Source organism: Lathamus discolor, chromosome 3 (assembly GCF_037157495.1).
Source record: "Lathamus discolor isolate bLatDis1 chromosome 3, bLatDis1.hap1, whole genome shotgun sequence".
Taxonomy (NCBI): domain Eukaryota; kingdom Metazoa; phylum Chordata; class Aves; order Psittaciformes; family Psittacidae; genus Lathamus; species Lathamus discolor.
Window position 1 is genome coordinate 97,525,538 of NC_088886.1, and position 27,793 is coordinate 97,553,330.

Here is a 27,793-nt window from a genome sequence, read left to right on the forward strand (position 1 = left end):
TGCCAGGTAGAGCTCATCTCTTACAGCGCCTTCCTGCCATCAAGCAAAAATTGTCTCTTCTCCCAAGGATTAATTATTCAACACGTTTAATGTGTTTGGGGCGGGGAGGCGGCCACTCGGATGCATCCTGGTGCCGCAGCGCCTGTCCCTGCTTTGTCTCGCACCTGGTGTGTTTGCGCGGCTCGCCTGTCTTCCTTCCCCCCCAGCCCCATCGCGCTCGCTGCCCGCTCCCCCCTGCGGAGCTGGGGGCCGGTGCACCGGAGCCCGCACCTTGGCCGAGGGGATGCTCGGGGCGGAGCCGCAGCCGCGCCCCCTCCGCTCGCCTCGGCGGCGGCTCCGCGGGCGGGCGCGCGGCGTGTGGGGGGCAGGTCGGGGGGCTGCCCGCCGGGCGGGGCGGCAAGTGCGGGGCGGCCCCGAGCGGCCCAGGGAGCGCGGACCGGCGGCCTCGTCCGGGTGCGGAGGAGGGGCTGGGGGCTGGCCCGAGCCGGGCGGTGCCGCCGCCCGGGCAGCGCGGGGGGCTCGGCTGCAGGCGAGGCGCGGCGAGGGGCTTCGTCCGTGACTTCGGCTTCTCCCCGCAGAGCCCGAGAGGCGCCGGCACTGCTGAGGGGACAAGGGCGCTTTTTCCCGGCCGGTGGCAGCGGGTCGGGAGCCAGGAGGGCCGACGGAAGGAGCCGGCGGAGAGGCATCCCGAACAGGCACCCCGGCGCGGTCCGTCCCGTCCCTGCCTGGCTCGGCGCGTCCCCCCGCGGCCGCTGCTGCCGCCCCGGGCCATGGGCCGGCCCGACTGAGAGCCCGCTGAGACCGGTCCGCAGCCCGCCCGGTGCTGCCCGGAGAGCCGGCCGCCGAGGCGGGGCCGCGCCGCGGGAGTCCTGTCGCAGGGAAGATGCCCTCCGCGGGGCGGACGGCGGGCTTCCTCCTCGTCCTCCTCTGCGGGGGTAAGTACCGCTGAGCCGGCCCTGCGGGAAGCTTTGGGGCTGAGGTGACCGATGCCACCGGCGCCCGGGCCGGCTCCGAAAATCTTACCCAAAATACAAACAAGATATAAATAACCCTAATACTTTCTCTTTGGTTTTTAATCTCCAAGGCTAAGTTAGAACAGATGTGAGTTTACTTGTACTTTAAATTTATGATGTGAAGAAGAATAATATTCAAGTGTATTCCTATTTTAAGTTTCTAAAACATTATGCCTTCTCTGCTGCCCCGCTCCCAGCGCTTTTTGTATCATCAAAGTAAATGGGGTTTGGATTGGTAAATGAAAATGACCAAAATATGAAAAGTTATTGGATACTAACTTAGATGATGCTATCCCACAGATGTTAAGTTACTAAAAGCAAACAGAAAATCCATTATATCTCTTTTCTTCCATATGGCTTTGTTTGCCAATACATTTCTGATGTTTACATGAACAAATCAAAGTTGCATGCTAGAGAATGCAGTGTAACCTTGCGCATCAAATATGCATTTGTGAAAACACAAACCCCAAACCGGCCCAGTAGTTCACTAATTGGTACGACAGAGAGTGAAGGGCAGTATTAATTCTGTACTTGTGATTCTCCGTAAAATATGCTTCTTGGTCTTTCTCGTTATTGTTTCAAATTCATTGTTTTGAGTTCACACCATCTTAAACTACTTTCTGTAACTAGCAGAGATTATAAAGCCTCTTTATTTCACTTTTTCCTTTGTATTCTAGAATGCTTCAAACTGCCCTTATTCCTTCTCTTCCTAGCATATTATTGTTAAGGCCTGACCTTCATAAAAATTCAGTGGTACCCAAGCACTGGATGTGTGGGACATACTATGTCTAAATTTATTTAAAAAATGGAATGGATTTTATCGCAAGTCGTTTCACTGTCAGGAAGAATTAGCCATACTTGTGTTGCTAATGGATGATCTATCCCGCCTGCTTTGCTTTTATCTTTGGCAAATCCATTTTCTTAAATGTTTTTGGCAGAATTAGGAGAAATGTAATTTACCTAAGTTGTTCAGTTTGAGGGGTATGTTTTCATTAGTGAAAATGATTCATACGCATTTGCTTGAAAATGATTTCCACTTAAGGTGGACGGATGAACTTCTATTCATGCTGTGATGCCCCAGAATATTGTATGCACTGAACTTGCTGGTGCTTGGAACTGTCGAGCTGCTCTCTTATATATTTGTTTGCTTGATTTTCTTCATTGTTTCCCTTTTAGTTGGACTGTCGTTTGACTTTATGTTTAGTTGCATAACTTTAGATGAATTTCACTCTATAAGTCACAGGCAGGAAAGGGAGTTGTCTTTGTGTTCTGCCCACTCCAGACAGATATCGAAGCCTTTTTTCCTGTAAGTATCAGACCTAAGCAGTTGCAAATCAGTTTAAAAGACTTTATTACTAAATATGACCATAAGTTGTTAACTCTTGGATCTGTCCATACCTTGGAGGAATATTATAGGAGTTTAATTTATTTGAATAGAAAAGATTCTCAGCTAGACTTTCTTTTTCTTAATACTGCTTGCTTATAATTGCAAATACTAATTTTGGCTACATGCTCAGCTTTGGTGAGGTTTAATGCTTGGATTCCTCTTTTCACTAAAACTATGGGGAAGAGAACTTGTATACATTTACGATCACACTTTGCGGTAATTGTATTCATAGTTATTTCAAGAAGTCTAGCATATTAGCAATGTCGTATGGGTGTCTGTTGCTGGAGAAGCACTGTTTCACATTGTTGAGGTGTGTGACACTAATTCCTATTTATCTAATAAAAGCTGAGTTGACAACGGGGGTAAGATGAGTTGTCATATCTTGGAGCTATCAGCAAAATCCCTGTATGCTTAGAGTTCCAGTTCAGAAGCAGAGCTACCTTATGTGTGATGCTGCAGTCCCCTGGCAGGAGGAGGAGGAACACAACGAAACTTCAGTAGGCTCCATCCTAGGGGAGAGCCAGAGATTCATTAATGGTAACTCTGTTGTGCTTTTGCCAGGTGTTGTGAAGGAATCTCTCTTAGCTGGACAAGACCTTGTCATAGAGGATTCCTACCCAAAGTTAACATGCGGTGATGTCGTTGCATTCCTCTCCTATTGGTACATCTTGGGCTTATCTAACTTGGGGCGGGGGGGGGGGGTGTTGGAAAGCTTAAAATTGCAATAGTTCTTAAAACTACTGTGTTTGTGCTCACAACTAACCCAAAGGATTCCTCTAACTTGGAACAGGATTGCGTTTTACGAAGAGAGCTGGATTAATCAGTCTTGTGAGCATGCTGTTAGTTGAAAGGATTAGATATGGTTCTTTTGTATTGGTGGGCTTCAAAAAGCACACTGGACCATTTGTTCTGAAACAGAAAGGTTGCAGCCTGCTGCTTTTGCACCATAAGCTACATGTGACTCTCCTACGTGCACTGGTATTAACGTGCAGCAGCCTAGGAATAGGGGAAATGAAAGGAATGTTTCTTCTCAAATTAAGACTTCTGTCATCAGTATCAATTCAAAGAAAACCAGGTTTTTATTCTGCAGTGTGCACATGTATTTTTCAGAAGTTTTACATCTTGTCAGTTGTACGCTTCAGGGTGTTTACTAGCAGGTTGCGCTGCATGACTGTTTGGCACTGGAGTTTTGATTCATTTCTGAAAGCCCATTGATATAAGAGAAGGACCTTGTTAAGTGTAGAAAAAAGTGCCTGTGGGAAAGACTTGGTAGGATTGTCTTGTCTGGAAAGTAATTTTTATTATTAAAGGGAATACTTCTGAAGAGCTAGTGTATCTTCAGTGGATAAAACGAAGTTTGAAGCATTATGCTATGCATGTGTTGTAAAATTGGAAGGGAAACCTGCATCTACATTGCAATAATAGAGATGCTACTTCAACAAATGTGCTTTTGAATACAGGTTACTCAAACTTTTTTATTGATTATGATATGAAACTACTCATGAACATATTCTGATACTCATTTAAGCACTGTTTGGGATCAATTCTCATACTGCTAGGGTTACTGTTAATATTTTATTTTGACTGGTTACGATTTGCAAGAACTCCTGGCTCAATTTAAGCATCCAGATCAAGGACAGACTTTAGAAACCAACTGTGCAAATATTGACATTCTTCTCCCCAAAGTTTAGCTGTTTAGTGTAATATTTGTATTTCATAATAGAAAACGGATGTTTTCCATAGGAAAAGACACCTAAGTGATTCTTAAAACAAAACCAAAAACAAACCCAAAAAACCCTGCAAACAAACAAAAATCCAAACCAAAACAAAAAAGGATTGCTTGTGCAATCTTTAGATAAATAAAACAGTGCTTATCAGATCAAACGGTGGAGCACAGACCACTGCCTTGAGTCAGGGACGGTGTTAAAAAGACAGACATAAATTTGCGTGCCTGTCATTTTGGCAGTGATCTGGTCAGGCAATATGTGATTCTGATTCTACTTTGTTTGCCCTGACTGTGGGACTAGCACAAAGATAATCTGTGGAGGAACGTGAGAGGCGTTTCCTTAGATCTTGCGTGTCTTATTTGGACAAGGTCTAAGAGCCATATTTCAAACCTCACTGTTCTTTTTGGCAGAAAAAAAAAGTGTTATTTATGACACTTTGGTTCTTTTCTAGTTTTTTTTTTTTTTCCTCTGCCCAGAGGTTCAGCATCTTATGTGCTGGCTCTTCCCCAGGCACCTCACAGCCCGCTGGTGGTGCCAGTGCTTCCTCTCGCTCCCATCACCTGCTTATGTCTGCATGGACCATGAAACTGCTGCCTCACCCATGCAGGACTGACTGCGGGGTTCATCCCAGCACCCCTGCTCACTTCCAGGGAAGGTGCCTGGGTCCTCTGTGGCCTTCTAGGCTGATTCTATCTCCTCACTTTACTCCTATTCCCAGGTCCTTCACCTTCCAATTCCTCCACAAATGAAATTTGGCACTGAAGTTCACAACCTGCAGCATTTATCATTTCACAAAAATCACTGTACTGTTTTGGGCTTTTTAACTCATTTTAATATGATCCATATTTGTGTATATTTAATTTCCTTCTTGTTGCTGTACTGTCTGTCGCTCAGGTGCTGCATTTGCCTGTCTGCCTGTCTTCTCAGGGTGTGTGTCAGGTCACTGTGCAGTATTGGCTTGATTAGTTCCGCCAGTCAGTTTGCTGGCGTCTTGGTCTTTGGCTTCATTCATGGGTTCTGTTGCTATCATAAAGACAGCACAAAGGAAATTAATATGAACATTACAAAACCCCAGCATTTTAATGCTAAAACCTTTATTCTTTAGGCTGTGATTAACAGACAAGATTTCTTGTAGTATTAACAGAAGCAGTCAGTTTGTATGACAGCATTGGTTCAGCATCTGAATACAAGATGCACATTGAGTAGCATGCCCACGTTCAGTTTTCTATCTGCATGTAATATTACACTTTTTTTTTATTTTTTTTTTATTTATTTAATTTTTACTAAGGCCTCAGATACAAGGGGTGACAGAATGTGTATTTTGTCAATCCCAGTTTCTCCTCCACTTTGGCCCCTGGCAGGAGGGAAAGGATTCATTCGCTTGTTGCTGTACTCACATTCTTGGCACCACTGCTGAGCCTGGTAGCAAGGCGAGTACTAATTCTAGTCTTTTTTGAATGGAGGTAACTGTTTTGAGGGAAGTTAAATAGTAGCTCTCTCCTCAGTACCTTGTCTAGCAACTGTACTGATTTATGTTTACTGCGTATTTAAAGGGGACAGACAGTAAACAAGAATTCATAGCTTCCCCTCCTTCTGGGCCGCTCTCTCCCCTGTAATGCAAATATAATAGCAAACACAAATATACCGCGGGTTGGAAACAGTCCATGCTGCTCGGAGATCTAGAGAGCCTTTTTGTGTAAAGGTCACTTAGAGTCTGTCTGCGGTGAGGAGAGGGTTTGCTTTATTCATAAGTCAGCATCCTTCAGCTCTCCGGCAGAACCAAAAGTGGTGCCAGCTGGTGACTGACTGGAATTGTCTCTTGGTTTTGAAATGTAACAAATTGCTAGACACTGCTTATTGGGTGCTGGCATTTGTAAGGTTGCGAAACTTACTTGAACACAGATGGTGATTTCCTGCATGACAAAGGTGTATGTTAAGAGCGTGCTCCATCAAGATTGAGGCATGTTCATGGTGTCCAATCTGTTCTTAGCTCTTGCTTTCTACTTTGGTTTGATTTGACAGAAGCACACCTTAAAAATTCACCAAATTATTTAAAAGAAACTTCGGGATTGCTTTTTCTCCAGATGTTTGGGTTTTCTTTTTAACACATTTTGGTGAGCAGACAACTAAAGCATGGCAAGGATAAATAAAGCAATTATTTGTTAGGAGAAGGATAGATTTGAGGTTTGCATATCAGATTGGTTAGATCAGGATTCAAGTTCAGTTAACAGCTGCACTACAGATTTGCTTGTTGTCTCACACTTTTAGTTTTCTGTAAAATAGCACCATCACTAACATTCTGCTTTGCACGCCACATGCACTGTTGATTGCCCATCATATAACCCCATACTGGGGCATAATAGAGGTGACACAAAGCGGGGACAATACACTGGAAAACACTTTTCAGAATTTCTGGAGTGGTGATGCATCAGTAAAAAAAAAAACAGTATCAGAGAAGTAGTAGGTTGCTATAGAATAAAATCTGTTCAGAAGCTTTATCTCTACAATGGTATCTTTTCTTTCATCAGTGATATTCATTGGCCACTTCCACAATATTTTTGGTGAAGCCTTTTGACAAGTTTTCATATAGATAAGATGCTTGTTAATAAGTTTATGGAGAAAGTTTGTGTTAATAAAACAGTGAGTCAGCTGAGGTGTGAACAGCCAGATGGATTTTGCTCCTTTTGGAGCTCATCTTTTTTAGTGAAGAAGTACCTACAGCCATCTTGTTCTTCAGGTGTTTTGTCTCTTTGTCCCACATGAGGAGAACACAAACCTGATTTTCTTAAAGATTGCTTCATAAAAAAAGCTCAATAGTTTCAGATTTCTGTATCTTGAAATGGGACCATAAACATACCTTTTGCATTTTTACCTAAAAGAGATGTTCTGTAAACCTTCCCAGATAAAGATGATCATCAGCACTTCAGAGCTTAAGGGAAAATTAGAGTCATCACAGTCAAAACAAGGAATTGGAAACTTGAAGGGGATACTAGTGCCAAAAATGTTGTTTGACTGAATTACTTTAGATATTTGGCTAATTAAATCAGGTGATTGTAAAAAAGAAAATGGATATATTACTCCTAATGGCTGCCTAATGGCTTTTCAGTGTATGCATTTAGAAAACTAATTAAACATTATATTTAACTGATAAAACAAAGTTGCTTGTGTTGCTGTAATGGGTGGGTTTTTTTAGTGTCCATTATGGCTTTCTTCTAAATGACATAAACTTCAATCTCGGATAATGAAATTAAATCAAGGTTTTTTTCCTTATTCAGAGACACCAAGTTTTCTTACATTGACAGTTCCATTATCTGTTCTTTCATGTGCAAAATGGCAAAACTCATGTGGACATCAGTAGACCAGAATGTCACATAACTCTGAAGTCCCTTAAAGACTGGTTTTGCTACTGAATTAAAGCAGGTATCCAGTAGTCCTGTCGGTGCAATTCCAGAACTGACTTGGGGTTGTATCTTAAATCTCCCAGTGGCTTAAAGACACAGAGACATTTCTCTGGTTTTGTAAAGAGTAGGTAAATAATTGTGAGTAGTCCTTTACCACACCATTCCTGCATCAATATTTGAGACTTTCAGATTGGTCCCTTTGACTCTTTTTAAGAGGATACTTCTACACTGATTTGTTTGTGGAGTTTTTTGCCTTTGTTGGTAAGGTGGCCTTCCATGTTCTGTTACCTAAAAGTAGACATTGGAAGTTATTTCTGTGCAAATAGAAATGAAGATGTAAGAAATATGAATGGTTTACAAAACATTGGTGAGATTTGATTTGATTAGGTTTGATTCTCTAGGTTTACCTCCTACCACTGTGTTCCTCAGAAATTACCTACGAGGTTGAAAGTAGCTCTTTGTGTTGCTCCTCTGTGTTTGGGAAGAAGATAAGGATGACCCATGTTCCTGCTGTTTTGTGCAGCAAGGTTGAGGGGAGAAAGAATTTGGATTAATATGAATCAAACAGAACAGAAAGCTGAAGAGAAACTATGGCTTACTGAAATTTAGTTCATAACAGTCATCTATGGCTTTAAACATCTGATTTTTTGAAATATATGTATTAAATGAGTTATGTCTATTTGGAATAACCAGTATAGAGTGATTAATATGTACATTTATGACGATCATTCATCTCAAAGTAGGGAGAGGGTTTGAAATGTGCATGTACTCGAGGGCTGCAATCAGGCTTTGTTTTGCAAAGACTAAAACCAGACACTGGCAAGCTGTATGAAAATATTTCTAAGTTATATTGACATTGTTCTGTGGTCTGCAAGACTGTAAGACAAAAGGGTGCTGTTCATGAAATCTAAGTAACAGCGAGAAGGAAAGGAGAGGATTCAAAACTCTTCACTGGGAGAAGGCTTAAAGTTTTATTTTATTAGGAAAAGTAGTAGTTTATTTTCCAGGGGAAAAAAATATTAAAAATTCAAACTGGGAGTAGGGGAATGAGAGTAGATTTGGGAAAAGGGCATCGACTGTTTTGATACCATCCTATGAAATTGCAGTGTGATAACTGGAAAGTTCTGACAGGACCTTTGGGGAAGTATCCAATGCTTATTATTAACAACAACAAAGTGCTTCACTGGCAGTGCCAGTATGAAGAACATCATTTTGTAAAGCACTTTAACAGAGCCTTCTCACATCTCTGAAGTACTTGGTGTATGCTTAGGTTTAACCCATATCAACAAAGCATTTTAGTCTGGGACTGCTGAATAAAAGCCCTATAAAGAACTGCACAGAATTTCTTAAAGTTAAAACTGGCAGTATATTCAGGTGCCAGATTTCTTTGCTACCCTTTGATGTAAAATTCCCTTTCCTGTCATGTACCTAGACTAAGAATTATCATGAAATGCAGGTTTTACTCTTGTGCAAGCAACACATTACAAGTGTAAGATCTCAAACTTCTGCTGCTGCCTGCAGAACACAAATGACCCTGGCAGTTTGGAAGCAGCTTATGTTGTTACTCAGGAGTGTAGGTGAGGCTAGCTTGCACTGAGCTCTGTGTTGTCTTAGTTTACAGTATGTAGGCTAGTGTGTTTAGAGCAAATTTGGATATTTTTGGCCTACCTTTTCATCTTGGAGTTAGATACAGTGCTCCTGATCAGTTTCTCAATGTGACTAAGATAAACATTTGAGATACTTCTCACTGACAGCATGGACAAAGTCCTATGTGTGTGTGTATGTGCATTTATTTATTTAGATAGTTTTACTGAGTAGCCTTCTTAATAGTGTAACTAACTTTCCTGAGTTAGACCAGGTAAGATCTGCCTTTAAATCTTTCTGTAGGCCTGTTGTTTCCTTAAACTGCAGGCATATGACAGCAGTTTCTGGTGCTCCGCTGCCTTGGGTCACTTGTGCTGCTTTTTTAACTGTGAATTACTGTGGGGTACTTTGTATTTTGATAGCCAAAGTGCCTGTGGAAAGAAATACAGAAACAAATGTTAAGAAATTATGAGTGCCTGTTACTGCTTTTGAGCAATTCAGGATAGAGGCTTCTCTAGTTGAACCTGTGGATGTTGTTGAAATAAAAAGGACCGAGGAAAATGATTTCTCTAGAGTGGCTCATCACAATCCCAGCTATGAAACGAAAAAGTGATGAGAGTGTTTAAATTTTGAGTTTGAACATCAGGTTTTAAACTGATGAGGGGGGAACAGTATGGCTGCAATATAAATTTTATTGCACATTTCAATTGAGTATTGCTGACATCCTCCAAATGAGAAAGCATTTTAAACTGTTTTATTGCTTTGATAAACTTTTGCCTTTGTGAAGATCAGAAGAGTTGTCCTAAATTGTTTTGCTAAGGACTTTTTGGATACTAAGAGTTTATAACATACATTTTCCATATCCTTATTATATCTTAAAACAAGACAGAGAAAACAACCCAAGCATTTAAAACCATTTCTGTAAATTCAACAACAGGCAGGTTCATCTTAAGACACTGTGACAGATCATGCGTATCCCCTCTATGAAAATCAGAAATATTTATAAATTATTTTTTCTTGTAATATTCAGGCATTTAAGGAAGCCTGTTACTGCTGGGGAAAGGGTCTTTATTTAACTCTTTCTATTCTTAAACTTTAATAAAATTTAAAAGTAAAATTGGACCAAAAGTTTCAGGGTGATAAATGGCTAAAGAAAACAGGTAAGAATAGAAAGCCCAAGGTTTTACTGTTTGCCTCCCCTTCCCCGCCCCCCCGTTTTTTTTTAATCTGTCTGCCACAGGCGTTATTGTTATTTATATTTTCATAATGTTTCCAATACTTTATTAAAGCTTTATTTCCTGGTGTCATGCAGTTAGGTGGGAATCTTTCCCTTTATTGAAAAGCTTCTGTCCTTTGTCTCTACACAGGAAATCTCAGCATCACAGCCTAGACATCCTAAGTAACTGAATATCAGAAAGCAAATTAGAAGAATCTATACAAGACTCTACTTTAGCCTCTCAGAGTCTGTGTGTCCACAACATGACTTCTAGGAGACAGTAAGGAAAAAGGCATGTTATTTAAGTATTTATGTTGGTAATCACAAACTCAGCTTAGCTTGAATATAGTAGTGTCAGTGTAATAAGGAGACTGGTGACAAGGACTTATTTTAGAAAATGTTCTGTTGCTAAAAAAATCCCTCTGCCAATATTTTTTTTTTTTTTTTCTTCCTGGTGATGGTGATGATAATGTCAGAATTACCACATGGAGTCACGCTAAAACTCCATCTGGCTCAGTAGCCTATTTCTTGATGATGACTGGCACTATCCAGTTTTGAATGGTGCATTTTGGCCTTCATACTTCTTGGAACGTGATGGATAATAACAAGAAGTTTAAGAAATGCTGTTTTTGAAGAAAAATAGAAACAACTGGTAATATTTACTGACGAAAATGAGAACAGAGAAAGCAGTTAAAATTTTTCAGTTCATGCAGAAGTATTATGAAGATGGATGTAATGCTGAAAATGGACTAATGGTGGAAACAAGATATGGGGGTTGTAGCAAGTAAAATTCAGGAAGTGTTTTGGTAACAGGCAGCCACAGGAATCAGTTGTCTGTATACACTGGAGGATTTTTGTTACTGGGAGTATCTTAAGAACAGGTGAGACAGCAATGCATTGATGTGGTAATGTGTAACGGGTCCTACCTTGAGTGAGTTACATGACCTCTGCTGGTAACTTCATCTTACAGTTTTATGCTTAAAGTGTAAAAAATAGAACCAGTGCAGCCTTTGTATGTCTGATGAAGTTAATGCCTGGTGTTTGATCAATCAGGACTCTAAGAGATCATGATAACTTGAGTTTGTGGTCAATGGGATTTGAGAATCAATATAAAAATGCTTATATTCTTAATCGTTAACAGCTGAATAGACAGGAGCTAGATGCTTTTGATGTCAAGACAAGTTTCTGGAGTTTCTGGTTTCCAGAATATCCTCGGGGATGTATTTGATCTGTGGTGGTCTTTGTATTTTTGAAAATCAAGTTCTAATACCATGCTCAGTGTTCTCAAATCACAGGCAATGAGTTGAGGACCTCGCATTAGCACTGAACATTTCCAGTGAGGGCTTTGAAAAAACTGGTATGTGTATGGACTAACCCAGTCACCCAGAAGAATAGAGAGAATTCTATTGTCTTCAGACAGAGAAGGAAATGCATTGGAGTGATAATATTTGTGGAATATTACCGCTGTGTTGAAGTAGACACAGGATTTGAGAATCCATTTTCTTAAGAGTTAAACTGGATTTATGCTTTGGTAGGCAGGTCGTGTTAAATGAGATTTTAATGACAGCAGAAAGACCATGGGGGAAAAAAACCAGCACTGGGATTAAAACTCTGTTGTCAATATTTTCCACCCTGAATCCTAAATTGCAATTACCAGGACTGCTTATCTGTCTTTGACTTCTGCTGCTGAGAACTCTCACCTAGTTTTCCCCTTTATCAATGCAGTGCTTTGCTAGATTTTATTCTTTGAAGAACTACAGCTTGTGTTTTTTCCATTCTTGGTTCTGTTTCACTGCAATAATGCATTCATTGTATTTCACATCATTTTCAAATAAAAAAGGGTTTAAATGTGCTTAATTTAAAAATGGGTTTGGGACATGAGCTACTTAACTGCTGTTGGTTGCCAGTAGTGGTCTCACTGAAGGAACTGATAAGGTGTTTTACAAAATAAAGCTATGGGGGAATATGGTGCAATCCTATAATGCTATTCTATTTCTCATTCTGAGATTTTTGTTCACCCTCTACGTGCCAGCATAATATAACAATAAGTTGTATCCCATTCTGAATGCAAGATAGAGACAGGAAATCACTATGAAGAAAAGAGAGGTTATTATTCCTCCTGTCTAAGGACTGAATTCAGTCCGAGTTAGTCTTGATTTAAAGGAGAATTGTTACCTTGTCACCTTTTCTGGCATTTGGACAGAAATCCACAAATGTGTGGAGCTTCTGCTGAAAATGAAATTGCACTGGGCTACGTGATTACCTTTCCAAATGTCCTGATAAAGAGTGCAGGTGCTGTTACAGCACCTGTGATTTTTTTAGACATGTGATTTTGTATGGTGTTTTGTTTTTTACACCTCTAGCTTTTGAATAGTTTGTAAATACCATTAATCTCACAATCGAATTAAAACCTTGAGGCTTAATTCTTCTTTCATTAATTAGAAAGATAGGAAGAAGCATTATTGTCACAGAGTTGACTTGGAGAAATTGTGGAGCACCTCATCTTTCTCTTTTTACAAGACACCCTCTTTTAGCAACTTAGATGCAGATAGAATCATAGAATGGTTTGGGTTGGAAGGGACCTTGGGGATCATCTAGTTCCAGCCCACCTGCCACAGGCAGGGACACCTTCCCCTGTATCAGGTTGCTTAAAACCCCATCCAGCCTGGCCCTGTATCATGACGCATACTGCCTAAACTGTTAACAGTGTTGAACTTTTTGTGCAGAGAGCTGCAAGTACCTTTTTTGTTAAAGCCTATACATCGTTAGGGTAGACCAGAACCCCAAAATGTAGTCTTGCTTAGAAAGAATTAGCTTAAAAAATGTCAATGACAGAAGAAATTAAGAATATTAAAAAAATCCATAGTAAATTAATTCAGGTCCTACACTCCAGCTTCTGTGCCTGTCTTATTTGCTTGGGGAAATTCTGGCAAAGTTGGTGTTAAAATATATTTCTTTTCTGTTGCTAATGCCAGATCTACTTAATGAGGGAAAACTGACCAAGTGTAGGGAAAAATCAGGAAACTGTCAATGTAGAAAGTACTGTCAAAAGCACTATGGGCAAGATTTTCATATAACGCTTCGCTAGTGCATTTAATGGGGTCATAGTCTTTTCTAGCTGCTCTTAATGAAGGTTGGTTTTCCCCCTAGATTTCAGGTAACCCTGTAGACTGTAAAATAATTAAAACAGGAATGAAATTGACACTATTATTAATAGTGTGGGTGGTGGTTTTGTTTTTTTTTTTTTTTTGTGGGTGTTTTGGGTTTTTTTTTATTATGTTTGGGGTGTTTTTTAATTGGTTTTTGTTTTGGTTTTTTGTAGGGAGTTTTTTTGTGGGGTTTTTTTTCTTTTAAGGATGCTGTATTTGCTTCTGGAGAACAGCACATTGAGGCAGGTTTCGATTCCTTTTGACATGGTAACTTCTCTCAACATCAAGTAATGAATGAAAGCCAAATTTGATGACAACTTCCAGAGTCTGAAAATTACTTTGGGATAAAAGCCGTAAAAGGGAGGGATCATTCCCTTTATCTCAATAAGACATTAACCCTGTAGTCTTCAAAAGTCATTTAAATGTGGTCATTGGCAAGGCTACATTTTTGTTTGTTGCTTTGCTGATCCTTTTAGTAGAGCTGGCCAGATAAACAAGTTAATCCCAGTGGATTGTTGTGGGAAACAAATGGCCACTGATGGGCATCATGATCACTGCCAGAGTTAGGTGAATATTTAACAGGGTCTTCAAGCTGCTACCAATGGACTAAGACATAGAGATTTGGCAGTGGCTCTCTATTTTAAATATCTATGGTTATATTTCAATAATAAGGTATTGTAATTTATGAAGTGAGAGGTTGCAGACTGACATAAAATAAGAAATTAAATAGACCACATGGACTGTTTTGCTGATTTTTATCTCGCTGAATAATGTTAATGTTATTTTGAAAATACTGTAGGAGGACCAGGTGCATTTAAGTTGCTTAGCATTTGCAGGAGTCTGGATTTCTCATTATAAAATTGAATACACTGGTCAACTGCACAGATAAATATGTGCAAGCTTATCTGGTTTTACTCTCTCGGGAGTAGTACTTCTGAAATTATGATTTAGTTCAATACATGATCCAGAGATGTTGACGGTTTTTCTCTCATTTTGTTGTTTCTGTATTGTACCTCTGGGCACTGCACATCCATGGCAAAATGTGTTACTTTTTCATCACTGCTCCTGATGGTCTGTCAACCATAGTAAACATCCAGGATGCCATAATAAACAACTATTTCGGTAGTGCTTGTGATTAAAACCTTGATGATAAACATGCATATTGTTGTTAAAGAGAGGATGAGGATTGAGGGACATAGAGCAGTATAAAATGTTTGGAATGCCTGTTGCAGGTGGTGATACTGTGTAACAACATTTTGTTAAACAATTTTGAATACACAGCTGGCTCTCCTCTCTTTCTGGGAGACTAGGTTGGTTTTGTGTCAAAAAGGCCTTACATGTACATATTAAGAATAACTGGCTAGTCACAGAAAAATGTCAACAAGCAAAAATCTCTGTTATATGACTTTGGGGCATCTGCTGCTATTCTTCAGGCATACAGAAAGGACTGTAGAGTAACTTTCTTAAACAATGGTCATTTTCCTTATAGCAGGCTTAAAAATATGTTTAAATTAAGAATCAAACCTTCTTCCAAATACTACAGGTTTGTCCGGTCTGCCAGCAGCTGTCAGGTTTCTTGGTTTGTTTAAAATCTCTAAAGTAAAGATTAATCTGCTTGATCTATAAGGTAGGGATTTCGTCTTCATACACTTAGGCCTGTCAGAGCTGGTCCAGGACAGTTCTGGGCACTGATGTCATACTTAATACATTGTATTTTAGCAATGGTTGATTAACACCTCTTCCTGTTAGTAAAGCTGGATACATTTGTCAAGAGAGAAAGTGAGAAACTACCATTTCTCATCATCTTGCGGTATCTCCCTACAGTTGTGATATTAAGCCCTGCTTCCTTCACACTTTGTATGCAGAATGAATGGGGCTGTTTTAGTATGACTTCTGTTTTTATAGTTAACTGAGCTTTGAAACTGTCTCCTAAATCATCCTTGCCAATAGCATTAACTACCCCTTTGCTGGTAGTCAGAGATTATTCTACAGTAAGTTAAAGGGTAACTCATCTTCTTTTGTGATGACAGGAAACATGGAGGGATGTAAAAGATAATGGCTAATTCAAAGCAGATCACTCCACTCTGCTACTGGAAATCCATCAACTCCATTCAAACACAGATATGAAATTTTGCAACAAACTTTGAAAGCTCTTTCCCTTTTGCTGCTCCAGTAAATTGTTATCTGGGGGAGGATCATTCAGATGCCCTTGAATTCTGATGCCTTTCATTAGGAAGGGGTGAATTGCACATTAGCTTGGCATTCAGAAGCCTGAAGGATTCAACTACTCTGTGCTTTTGCTGCTTCAGAGAGGGTAAAAGAGAGATGCAAAGTAGGTAAGTGATCTGGTGTTAAAGAAAGGTCTTTGTCCTTCCTTCTCATTTTGCAGAAACAAACCCCTGGAAATACATCACTTAAAACTGTGCTAGTGCAGAGATGAGTCACCCCAGCCACGGCTGGAGCAGGTAGTGAGGCAACAAGGGCAGGTGGAGCCATGGAACAGCAGGTGAATTGATCCTTAAGTAAACACCTGTGTTTGCTTTTTTGACATTTTCTTTTTAAAGACAGCTGCAGCAAAGGAACAAGAAAATGTCATGTAATAATAGCCGTTTCAGAGAGGTAATGTTTTTAGAAACAAGCTATATCTATCTTTCTTCATATGGCAGTTCCATCCGTACTTCCTTGTTCATCACCTGGGGTTGCTTCCGATGTACAAAAGCTAGTTGGTCTGTTTGACAGCAAGGTTGTTGCTGCTCCTTCAGAGAAATGGCATTAGCTCGTTCAGGGAAATAATGTTATTTACGGCAGATGTGGGGCTGGGATCAAGAAAATGGTCCTCTTAAGTCTGCCTCAGTCTAGATCAAGAGCATTAGCCCTTGCATTCTTCTGCAGCAAGGCATCTTGCAAGACCTCAAGCAAAGCACATGAAAATTCAGCATCTGACTGCTTGCTCATGGGGAAACTGGACAGTAAAAAGACAGAGATTGGAGAAACCCCCTCTTTAAAAACTCGAGAAAACCTTAGAAAAATGCCGTGTCCAAAAAGAGTCTAAAGACAGCCACCTGTTCTGAGAGGCCCTGTTTGAAGACAGGGGCAAAGACCAGATTCTACTGTTACAGCTGCTCTTAATCTTCAACTATAGAAGTTAATTAGGCAGCATTTAGGTATGACGGTGACAAACACCATAAAAAATTATGAAGTAGATTGTTTTTGCTAGTCTATGATAATAATTACAACTCTTGATAGGTATCTTGATATGTACTGTGAACTACTTTTTCATTTCCTGAGAATAATGAAACTTATGATATCTTTATGAGGATGTTTGATTTATTGGTGAACTCCGGGATCCATCTATTGAAACTATTACTGATTGTTGTGTATCATTCCTACTGTGAAAAAGTGAGAAACATGGTAACTTGTATGTGTTAAAATGTGAACATATATTTTAACATAGAATCATAGAATAGTTAGGGTTGGAAAGGACCTAAAGATCATCAAGTTCCACCTCCCCTGCCACGGGCATGGACATGCTATGCATCTCTCTATATAAGCTCTGCCCAAACATAAATAAGGCAAATATTCCACAGTACTTGTAAAGCAGAGTAGGAGTTGCCTTACTAAAGTGGTCTTTCTTCCTATGCTGCCACATACAAAAGAGATATATTGAAAACAGAGAAAAAAATTAACGAAATAAACAGATTTTCAGTGAAAACTATTATCACAATATAGCTACACTGTTTAACAAACACCTTATGGAAAACAATACAATATTCCAGTGAAGCTGCTTTTATTTTGTAGTATTTCTTTACAAACTAATTGACAGTGGGCTTGATAAAATTCATCTTGTTATGATAGATGTATTTCCATTACAAGCAAATTTTACTAAATGAATTAATTTGTTTCACTTATTCCTTGCAAAGTCAATATGTTACTTGAGAATACAGCCATTTGTTAATGCCAGTATGTTAAGTGATGGGGCTGGGGGGGAGAGAAGTTAAAGTAGAAGGAAATAAGGTAGCCATCCACCAAAAAGAGTTTTAAGTTTTGCCCAAACATTATGACAAGCTCTGCTGCCTTCAGAGTGCTTGGATCAATCCTTACAACTAACCCCCTTTAACAAAAATGAAAAATCCCTGAATGTTCTGAATATTTGCATCCCCAGACTTACTATCCAATGTAAATCAGAGAAGGAAATTTTGTACAAAGTTGGCTGTTGTCCGAAAAGTTAATAGCTGTTTAATAAAAAAGTGTTTGGTATATTTTTGTTGCAAGGATGTACTTGTTTTCTTCCAGATAGTACACTTGCATGCTTCTGACTTGTAGTACGGTTCAGGTGGTTTTTGTTGGTAGCTCTCATGATTTATGGCTTGCCAAGTGACATATTATTTTCTATTCAAGGTAGTACTGGCTCAGATTCTTCAGTTAATCACTTTTATAAGTAAAACTGATGCACTGGGTATTTATAGAGCAATTTTCAGGCCAAGGTCTTTGAGGTATTCGAATTACCAAAAACCATGTGAACAAACACAACCTGGTATGTGCAGATATATATGAGTCAGAAAAGATTAAAGAAGGAGGCTGTAGCTGTAATGTCTAGACTAGCATTTGTGACTGCTTATACACTGCTAATATGTGTCCCTTTTTTTTCAAGCAGAGGTGTTCAGAGGGAGCTTAAGGTCTATTACAAGTTTCCCCTTGTGGTAGAAGTGAAATAACATTGAATAGGATCAAGCTTTGTGGATTTCAGCTGCAAAACTCTCATTTAAGTTCAATTTCACCTTTTGTGTTGGTTTTGAGACCCTGCAGAATTTCATTTGGCACAGAGAGAGTTTGCTGAGGAAAGAGAAAGTCTGAGAAACCATGATTGCTATTACAGTTCTGTTGTGTGTAACCTGGCAGGACAAGTGTCTGTGCCCAAAGACGCTGTAGTTTATATCCCTGTGTTTGTAATTAAATTTAATTTCTTAATAAAAACACAAAGCATGGTTTGGGGAAAACACTGCAGCGTCAGCTGATTAATGGTGGAATGAAAATACATGCTCTTACTGGAAATCAAGCGTTTTCCTCTGATTTTAAGGCATACAATGATGAATGTGATGCTGCTAATGTGCATTTTTCACTCTTAGCCTTTGAAGTAGAGGAGTGCTTAGGAGCCACATGAATACATAGTGTTGGAATGAATGTGTCCAGGTTGGACAGTGTTGGGTGAGATGGTTTAGTGTGAGGTGTCCCTGCCCATGGCAGGGGGGTTGGAACTAGATTGTCTTGAGGTCATTTCCAACCCTAACTATTCTATGATTCTGTGAAACCTAGTGTAGGTATCTGAAGGGATGTGTGTTCATACTTTGAAAAATAATAAGAACTTGAGTGAACAGTTTATTGTAAGAGCTTTTGCATATCAAGATAATTTATATGGAAAAGAATAACCTACACGATCTCATGGGATTCTGGCTGCTGAGCGGGCATCACACTGGCTTGTCAAGAAGTGCTTGACAGGCTGCAGAGGACAAACTATCACACGAGGTGTTAGGAAAAATGGTTTCCTTGTCATTTCAGTTCTTGGCCATATCTCTTCAATTTCACCCTTTATTTCCTTCTCCAATTTATGGCGATAGAGATCCAATGTTGTAAAAGCTCTTTGTGGTCTGTGAATGGAAAAGTACTCTTAGTTCTAGTAACTAAGTATTACAGTTTCCTTGTTTGCTATTTTTAAGCATTGTTGTCATTTTTTTTACCATTTCAATATACAGCTTAGTGGAAAAAGTTTATTTCTCTTATAGAGATAATTCTTATCAATTTCATCATATGAGACATACTGTGGGAATGATGGAAAAAGACGAATACTGTTAATTCACTCTTTTGTTGGTTTAAGTAGGATTCTGTCTTGGGTATTTCTTCCATTTGGAAGAATCAGGCAGTATTTGTGCCTGTTGTAGTACGGTGTTTGTTTAAAGGCAGAATTCCAAATACATTTGTTGGCTTTTCTCCTGAAACATGACTGTAACAGGGACATGGATACCTTAGAGAGCTAAATATCCTGCAGTCTGGTTTGCTACTGATGCGCATACATAATTTCCACTGACAGTAATGGGAGTTACATGTGTACAGAAAGCAAAACAGACCCTTAAAAAATGTTGGTCAAGTAATAAAAGCTAGTCTAAAGAGAGTGTGGAAGTAGGGAGCGGAAAGGTGACTTTTTTTCTTTTTACTTGCTTTCTCTTCAACTTATCCTCACTCCACTAATGTTAGCTTAATATTATTTTTATGGATTCACTCCTGAGTTGTTACGGCATAAAAGGCAAGATGAGTTCCATGTGTAATAGGTAAGCAGAAGATATCTTATTAAAATACACTTGCTCTAAAGAGAATGAGAGAGAAAACTAAAAAGGCTGGGGAAGGTTTTCCCGTCCCTGCTCCCAGAAGAGTTAGAAGAGCAGTTTTCCCATGTAGTGGTTTTATGGTAGAAGAGTCCGCCATACCGATGTGCTGCTAAATATCTTTTGCGCAGTAGCAAATAGTAGCAATGAGCCCACAGTGGCAATGCTCTGTGTGTAGCTGCCCTCACAGCAGCACTGGCAGGGGTGCCTAGAGCCCCTGTGCAGCTGAGTTACTCACACCAGCGCAGGTATGCTGACTACAAGGAAAGACCCTGCGTGTTCTCAGCCATTGCAGTGCCCAAGGACTGGGCTTCCTGCCTTGCTGCAGACCAGGGCACTTCTCTGCCTGTGTATGTTACAAATGAAAACTTAAAGATTCTTTTCAGCAAAACAAACCAGCCGACGTGCATCCCAGTAGCATTCAGCATCCAGAATGTAAAACTGTAAAAAATGTAAAAAAAATCTATCCCAGTGTATTTGTTGGGAACTTAACGTTCTTAGCACCATATGTGTTATTTTGACCTCTGAAAACAAGAAACATAACTGGTTTGGTTGCTGTCAGGTTTTTGAGTGTCTTCCTTGAGCTTCAAATGAGAAAGGAGAAGCAAACTCCTGTATAGTCAGATCTAGCAGTCTGTAGTCTATCCCCTAATTAAGTTCTCTGCAACCAGCATGTTTTCATTGTTAATCAGTAGACATTTGTCCTCAGAAGAAACTAACCCAGAGGAGTGTAAGAAAGGCTAAAACTGTTGAGAAATCTTAATGTTACACAAAGGACATAAAGATCAAATTGTCTGTTTCCAAAATAGCTGAACATCATGGCATCTTAATAAAGGGAGTGCTAGAATATGTTTTCCTAATAAACCTCAGTAAAACCTCTAAAAATAACTACACAGATATATTCTAAGTTGATTAGCAGTAATTGAACTGACTTAATGTAGTTGGATGATGTCATGTATAATATTCCTCTAATTTCTGTAGACAAGCCATTTGAGGTCCTTTTGCAGCCAGCATAAACATCTTCATGTTGCTAAACTGAGCATTCAGACTAAAGCAGCAGAGCTCTGACATCTGACTGTTTTATCTGGTTTCTTTGAGCTACTGTGGCTTGCCTGTTTAGCAGATTTGCAGTGACAAATATCCTTGTTTTAGTGAAAATGTGGAAACTATAGAATTGTATAACAGTTTAGACCTGCTAGTTGTATAATAATAATAGAATAATAAATGTGAAAGATGGAAAGGACCTTTGAAAGCATACGGTTTCAAAGTTTCCCTGCAGTATGCATTTCCAGGGTTCTGTCCAACTAAGTTCAGGCTGCCGAAGCAATGGGGATTGTTCCACAGTCTAATTCATCTCAATAGAAGGAAGCTTGGAAAACTATTTTCCTAGGTTTGGGTCTTGGTTTTGCATCTGCTCTTACATTTCCTTGCGTATCTGCTCTTGTATTTTACAGCCTTTAAAAGCTTGTAATTGGTTAATGCACATAGTATCTTCTTTCCAATTTTTGCAGCTTGGATTATTGCTTTTGTGGAAATGGTTTTGTAGGGTTGTGCTGCGGGATTTTGGGGTCTTTTGTTTGGTTGTGGAGGGTTTTCTGTTGTTGTTTTTAATTTTGTTTAGATTTGTTTTCGGAGGGCCAAGACATCCGTAAATGATTTAAATATCCAGAGTGTAGTGCAGGGTGTAAATATGGCTTCTACAGAAAGAAATTGCTGTGTCCTTGCTCTGAGATTTCTCTATTTCCTGACCTAGACTGCTTTAATACAGAAGTGCCTCTAAGTTTTAGTTCATCGAACTCTGTGTTATTGTCAGTTTCCTTCATCATGTCATGGGGTACTGGGGTATCAGCGTCCTTGGGTAGTGTTTGATTGGGGCACCAGGATATCGATTACTGAATATTCCTTTTGCTGACCCAATGGAGAAATTCAACTGTCCAAGATTTGCCCTCCTCTTTACCACATCTAAAGGTCAAGAGCAACACCTTGTGAGAAAATTTAATACTTTATTCTGAAACCACAAGATTTTTTGTTTGTTTTTTGTTCGGAATGGCTGCTCAGTGAGTGATTCGCTAAAGCAATGATGTGCAAATCCTGTCGGAAATTTGCACTAACCTCCTGAAACTGTTGAAGTTCCAAGAGCCCTGTTAGTTACAGTCCTGCCCTTAATCAAGAGGCCTGGCAAGGCCAGGGCTGTAGCTTCTGTTCTTGTATTATTAAATATCAACAGCTAATAACGTACTTAGTTAGCACTAGCTGATTTTTTAAATGATAGCTTATGGGGGGAGAGCATATCCTGTGGATGAGGGGAAGAGTCATTAACTTCCTCTTCAATAATAACATTTAGGAGCAGGCTTCAACATGCCCATATTTTGCCCCTTTCCCTGTCAGCCTTTGAGGAGGAGATTTCCTCTTTCTCTCATACGTTGTTTTGCCAACTGTCCTGGATTGCCTGCCCAGAGCACTTAGCAGTTCAGTTTTCCCGGAGGGCTTGCAACATGTTTTTCTGGCTCCTGCTGGAGCATGGACCTGGGTGCCTGAATGTGAATGCTTTTTTTAACCTCTGTTCTCTGTACACTTAAATGTCTTTTCCGACCTTTTACAGAATCAGATGCATGTCTTACAGGTTTGAGAGTTGCTGGTGAAAGCTATTGTTTTCCTAGGAATGGGATACCAGTAAGACAAGGGCTGACAGATTTTGGAGTCTTTCTGTCTCTTAAAGACAAGCCTTAAGTGATTCAAATCGGGATTGAACCTATAGCGTTTTCAGAGAGGCTGACAATGCCATTTTTATGTGCAACAGTGCACTCTATTCATCAAGGAAATGACCGCAGAAATGTGTACCCAGCTGTCTCCATATCAGAAGCATCTATGCATAGCAGCTGCTGATGTTTGTGATGATCATTTCCCATCAGACCCTTCTTATTTTAGTGGATAAGCATCAAAAAAAGTAGTTAAAATCTTGGAACTCATGGGCACCTAAGAGCCAAAATCAAAACTATTTCAGTAACACCACTGTTGCGTTGCCTTAATCCATTTTAAATTTAAGTCAACATTGGATGATGTTCCCTGCACTATAGAACTGTGCAGCGTGCCCTGCAGTTCTTGTCCCTTGAGTATGCCCTGCTTAGAATCCTGGTCTTGACTCACTTAGCCCAGAGGGGCTCTCCGGCTCCGCAGCACCCTGCAGACCCCAGGTTACTTCCAGGCGCTGCGTGGGAGCAGGGTGCTCACATCTCCTCCAGCTGCTCAGGAGATGCCTGCGGCGCTCACTGTGGAGCGTGCCTTGGCCATTAGCAGATAGCATCTGAGCAAGGGCCTGCTCTAATCCTTTGATTTTTGGTTTTAATTTTAAAATCTTTGTATCCGCTTTCCTAAAGAGACTTCTTGTTTTGGGTTTGTAGTTTTGTAGGTTTTTGGTGGGGTTTTTTTTTGGTTGGGTTTTTGTTGTTTGTTGTTTTGTTTTTTTTTTTTTAGTTCCTTTTTGTACATTTTGCACAATTTTACAAGAATCACAGCTAAAGAAGAGATGATATCGCGGCCGGGCTTTAATCTATTATTTATTAGATCTCAGTTAAACGAGGTGCCTGTGACAAAGCAGAGTGTGTGGTTTTGGGTAAGTCCCCCGGGGTCCACTGGTATGCAGCGTATTAGGACTGTCAGTGCAAAGTGCTCTTAAAAGAACTTTGTATTTGGATCATAACCCCCCTTACTACTTCCAGCTTCTCTTCGCAAAGAAAATTATATCCTTAAAGGTGCAGGTTGTAGGCGGATTAGGTCTGTACTGAAAACACATCTGTGTTAAGAGACTTTGCCTGATGGACATAGTTTTGTCAGCAAAACCTGTTTAGATGTGGTCCTTAACCCTTCTGTACCCTAGTTCTCCAGGTGAAAATAAGGATAAATTTCTTGACAACTCAAGAAGGAAGTGGGAATACATTAAAACATGGTAAAACCACTTAGCAGTACAGTAATCAGGAGGGATTCTGTAATGAGGAGATACTATTTCACTTTTATGTTTTAAGGGTTTGGGAGCACTGATCCACACAGAAACCACACTGTGCAATTTGTGTTCATTATTCTATGAAAACCTTCTGTAAGGAAGGAACATATTGCATCTTGGAATAGCTTATAGCTGTTTCAGAACTTTGCATTCAAACTGTCGTGTACTTTTCTGATGGGGCAAGTAAATATTTATCAACCTAGTGTGAAAATGCTTTTTCTTGTCCTGAGTCAGATGTTGTGGAAAAAACATAAGGTATGTGAAAAGGGATGAAAGAAATATGCTGGGGATTTAAGAACTTTGTTTACACTACCAAACAAGTCTGAATGCATAAACAAACATGACTACTTTTTTTCTTACTGTTCTTAAGTTATTAAACCATAGGCATACTCATCCAGTCAGCGTGAAATGTGTTGGGTCATTTTATGCTGCTCAGGTGTGAGAAGGAGGACACCTGGACTGAGAGATCTTGGGTAGTGAGAACCTTTGTGGGTGTTTTGGTCCTCAAAGTGGCAGAAACCTTATTTTTTCAGTAACCTTAAAGCTATCTTTCAATAAATGTTACTTCTTTGAGAACAGAGGTAACATAGTGAATGCTTAAGTGGATTCTTGGGCCAGGAGTGACACTTAAGCTCAGATCTGCCTTTTTTTCTAACTACCTGGCAATGTACACAACCAAAGGAAACTGAAATGATCTAACCAATAGTGCAGGATGATCCAGTAGGCCGCACTAAGCGGGTGTTTTTTCAGCCTCTCATTAGAGCTTCCAGTCCAGGCTTTGCCTCCCAAGCTATTGAAGCTTTCTCTGTTAGATCAGTGACTTGGAACAATGATCAGTGCAGCAAACTTCTCATTTGCGTGGTTTCCTGACAGGAGGTAGATTTCCTGTATTTCTAAGTGCCGATAAAATCAGGACACAATTGCTAGGTTCCCAGCCTACATCTGTGTCATCTATGTATTAGTAGGATGCCTTCTTTTTCTGAGGTGATTAGGTTGATACTGGAGTGTCTTCAGTGCACCTTGCATATATTCTTGACAAAAATTCTAATGAGCTATTCATTTAACTTTGACCCTCTTTCTTTTTTTCACATTAGTAATATCTAAGCAATAGCAACTTTTATTTTAATACTTCAGTTTCACTGTTGGTTCGTTTTGTTGTTTTGGTGGGTTTTTTTTCTCCCAATTCTGTGAAGAGCTGTAGTAGTTGTCCTTACATGGAAAACTGTCAAGTTTTTAGTCATTACAGATTTAGTTTAGAGATTGAAACCTAAAAAAGGGAAAGAGTTTGGCAGTATTTTACCCGTGTTTTTAAGAATGTGTACAAAAATACAGACAGAAAAATTGGGAAACAGTTATGCTGAAGTATATACTGATTAGACAAGACACATGCATTTCTCTTTAGGCATACTAATTGATGATTTGTGTTTGTGGCCACCTAACTATATAAATAGTATCTTTTGTATAACACCCTGCTAAAACTGTAATCTTTGCAATCACTCAAGAGTTTTAAGAAAAGTTAAGAACAAATTCACCGAGTAGAATAGCATACAGAATATGGTGCTTGCCTGTTCAATCTGGTGATGTAGTATCAATGAAGATTGATTTAATGGTATTTTCCTCATAAGAAGTACTCAGGAAAGCAGTTTCCCATTTTTTCCTAGTACTTTGTCCAGGAAAACAGAATTGGAATGAATTCTGTTAATGTTACTGGAAAAATTATGGCTTTTCCTTCTGGAAAGAATAATGGCAATTTTCATTGGGACATCTGTTATTTGAAAAAAAACCAACAAAGGCATGAAGTTAACTTGTTTTTTTTTTTCAGATGGTTATTTAAAATATTATTTGATTGAAAATAAATATTTTTTATTTTAATTAAATGTACATCCAGTGCTTTTCTGGGTGCACATGTCAAAGGTCATTATTATTGCCTTACTTAGCTGCTCCTTTGTGACACAATTTTATTCCATTCATGGGAGAATAAATAGAGAAAATGTAGTAATAAACTTTATTGTGGTTAATGCCTTAAACATTGGAAATCATCTGGAATCTGTGATCAAATTGCTAGCCCACTATTATCGTTAAGTAGCCATTTGGTGTTTCCATGTAAATAATGATGAGCAATAGGGAACCACTGTGCTTGTGCTATACTTAGCACATTTGTTAGTAGTTTTTAACCAAAACCAGCACACCCCAAAAAACCCCAAACAAAACCAACAACCCAAAAGTGTGTGCGTGGGGGGGGGGGGGGGGGGGGGAAGAGATGAATATCTGAAAGTAATGCTGACTTGGATTAAGTTAATAATGAATATTTCCATTTGGAATATTCAGAGGAGTCAAGTACAGACTCAAGTTAAACTATATGTAAATTCAGCCTTTTTTAAGGCTGACGCAAAATAGGGGTTAAGATTTTTCATGTCTCTCTCTTGACTTGTGGTAATTTTATGAAATTGCTCTGCAGCTGATCTGGGCAGGAGACCAAACCTCTCAGTCTGAAGTCTCATCCAGATCTGTAACTGAGAGCAAATTTGTATACATGGAACTCAATATCAACTCTGTACTCATTGCAAAAATTTTTAATTAAGGCACCTTTTTTTAGGTCACTTGTAAACTCAGAAGCTTATTCCCGCTAGTTTTCTAATTTGCCTCTGTTTCTTGCCTTTACCACATTTATGTAGCAAGCTATGCTCATATAAAATACATTGAAAAATTTGAAGTATGATAAATTTCACATGATCTGACCAGTCAGAATAATTTTTAGATGCTTAGAACATGTTTTCAAAAGCTACTTCACTAAAATAACTTAATGATCTCCAGACTCGCAATACCTTGGAGGAGGAGGTCTCTATGTTGTGGAGTCAGTGTTACTGGGCTGTAATGCAGATAAATAATTGGAAATTGTAAGAGTGTAATCAATGTACTAAAATATTCTCTGAATTCCTCCTTAGATGTTTGGTGAACACTTCTACTTTAGGGTGAGAAAGGTGTGTGGTAGCTGTGTAGCCTAATTTTTGTAGTTTCCCTGTATGAATGTCTGCTTTTCAAGGTCTACTGTCATAGTGGAGTTTGTTTTAGAAGAACACTAGTTTAGATGTTAAAAAAGTCATAATGGAGAGTTGAGTTACCCATTAAAACATATTTGATGTAGAAGTACATTCATAGTTTTTCACTGCAACTGCCTGATTAAATGTTGCGTTTCCTCCATGTCCAATTTTGTAGGTATCCAAATAGCCTGTAGAGGATTTGGGTGTTTTGTCTGTTGTTTGAAGTACAAAAGCTGTAGTTCGTTCATTAGGAGCATGAGGCTCATGGTTGCAGATTAACCAGCTGCACTGCCTGCATTCATGTGGTCACAACCTTCCAAATTTACCCCATCATGAGAGGAAGAATTAATTATAGTCCTAATTGACTGTTTCCTTGGATATAAGCAGGAAGGAACTGCTAGGAGGCAAAGTCATTAGTCAGTTAAGCTAGTTACATCAATCAAATGTGCGAGAAAGTTCATCATCCTAAAGGCAGAGTAAAGTAATGTCAAAATACAAAAGCCATCAACTGTTTCATTGGGGGTTTTGCGGTGTTTCTTTTGTCACTTTTCAGAGGACTTGCAGAAAATAAAAATATAAAGACATGCAATTGACCCGGTTTGTGCTCAACAATCTGTTTGGATTGTAGTGGAAGAGGCAATACAGCAATCTGTTCTCTTATCAGACATTGCATGTACTCCCTGTTAAACGACCTTAACATATGCTTTTCATGCAGATGGACAAGTCACATGTATCTCCCAAACAACTAGCTTGGTGCTGCTATCTCATCAATCCTATCAGTTGTGCCAAGGAGCTGGAGTCTCTTCGTTGCAGCCTCAGTACGCTGCAACCAGAGAGCTTGATATACTGAAACCGTTAAAGTTCCAAGTCACAGTTAGTTGGCAGTGCCTTGTAGCAC

General features: G+C 39.5%; 1 protein-coding gene across 2 annotated transcripts in view; it reads left to right on the forward strand.

The window, feature by feature from the left end:
* Positions 1 to 395: 395 nt before the first annotated feature.
* The window catches only part of RET (ret proto-oncogene), a 96,030-nt gene continuing 68,632 nt past the window's right edge, over positions 396 to 27,793 (forward strand). The window contains exons 1-2 of one of the 2 annotated variants that reach the window (XM_065670745.1): positions 396 to 453; positions 579 to 935. In XM_065670745.1, coding sequence (XP_065526817.1) covers positions 884 to 935 — 52 coding nt within the window. In that variant the 5' untranslated portion in view covers positions 396 to 453; positions 579 to 883. Of the gene's footprint in view, positions 454 to 489; positions 936 to 27,793 lie in introns of those variants that run through there. The other variant, XM_065670744.1, reaches the window with a different exon arrangement.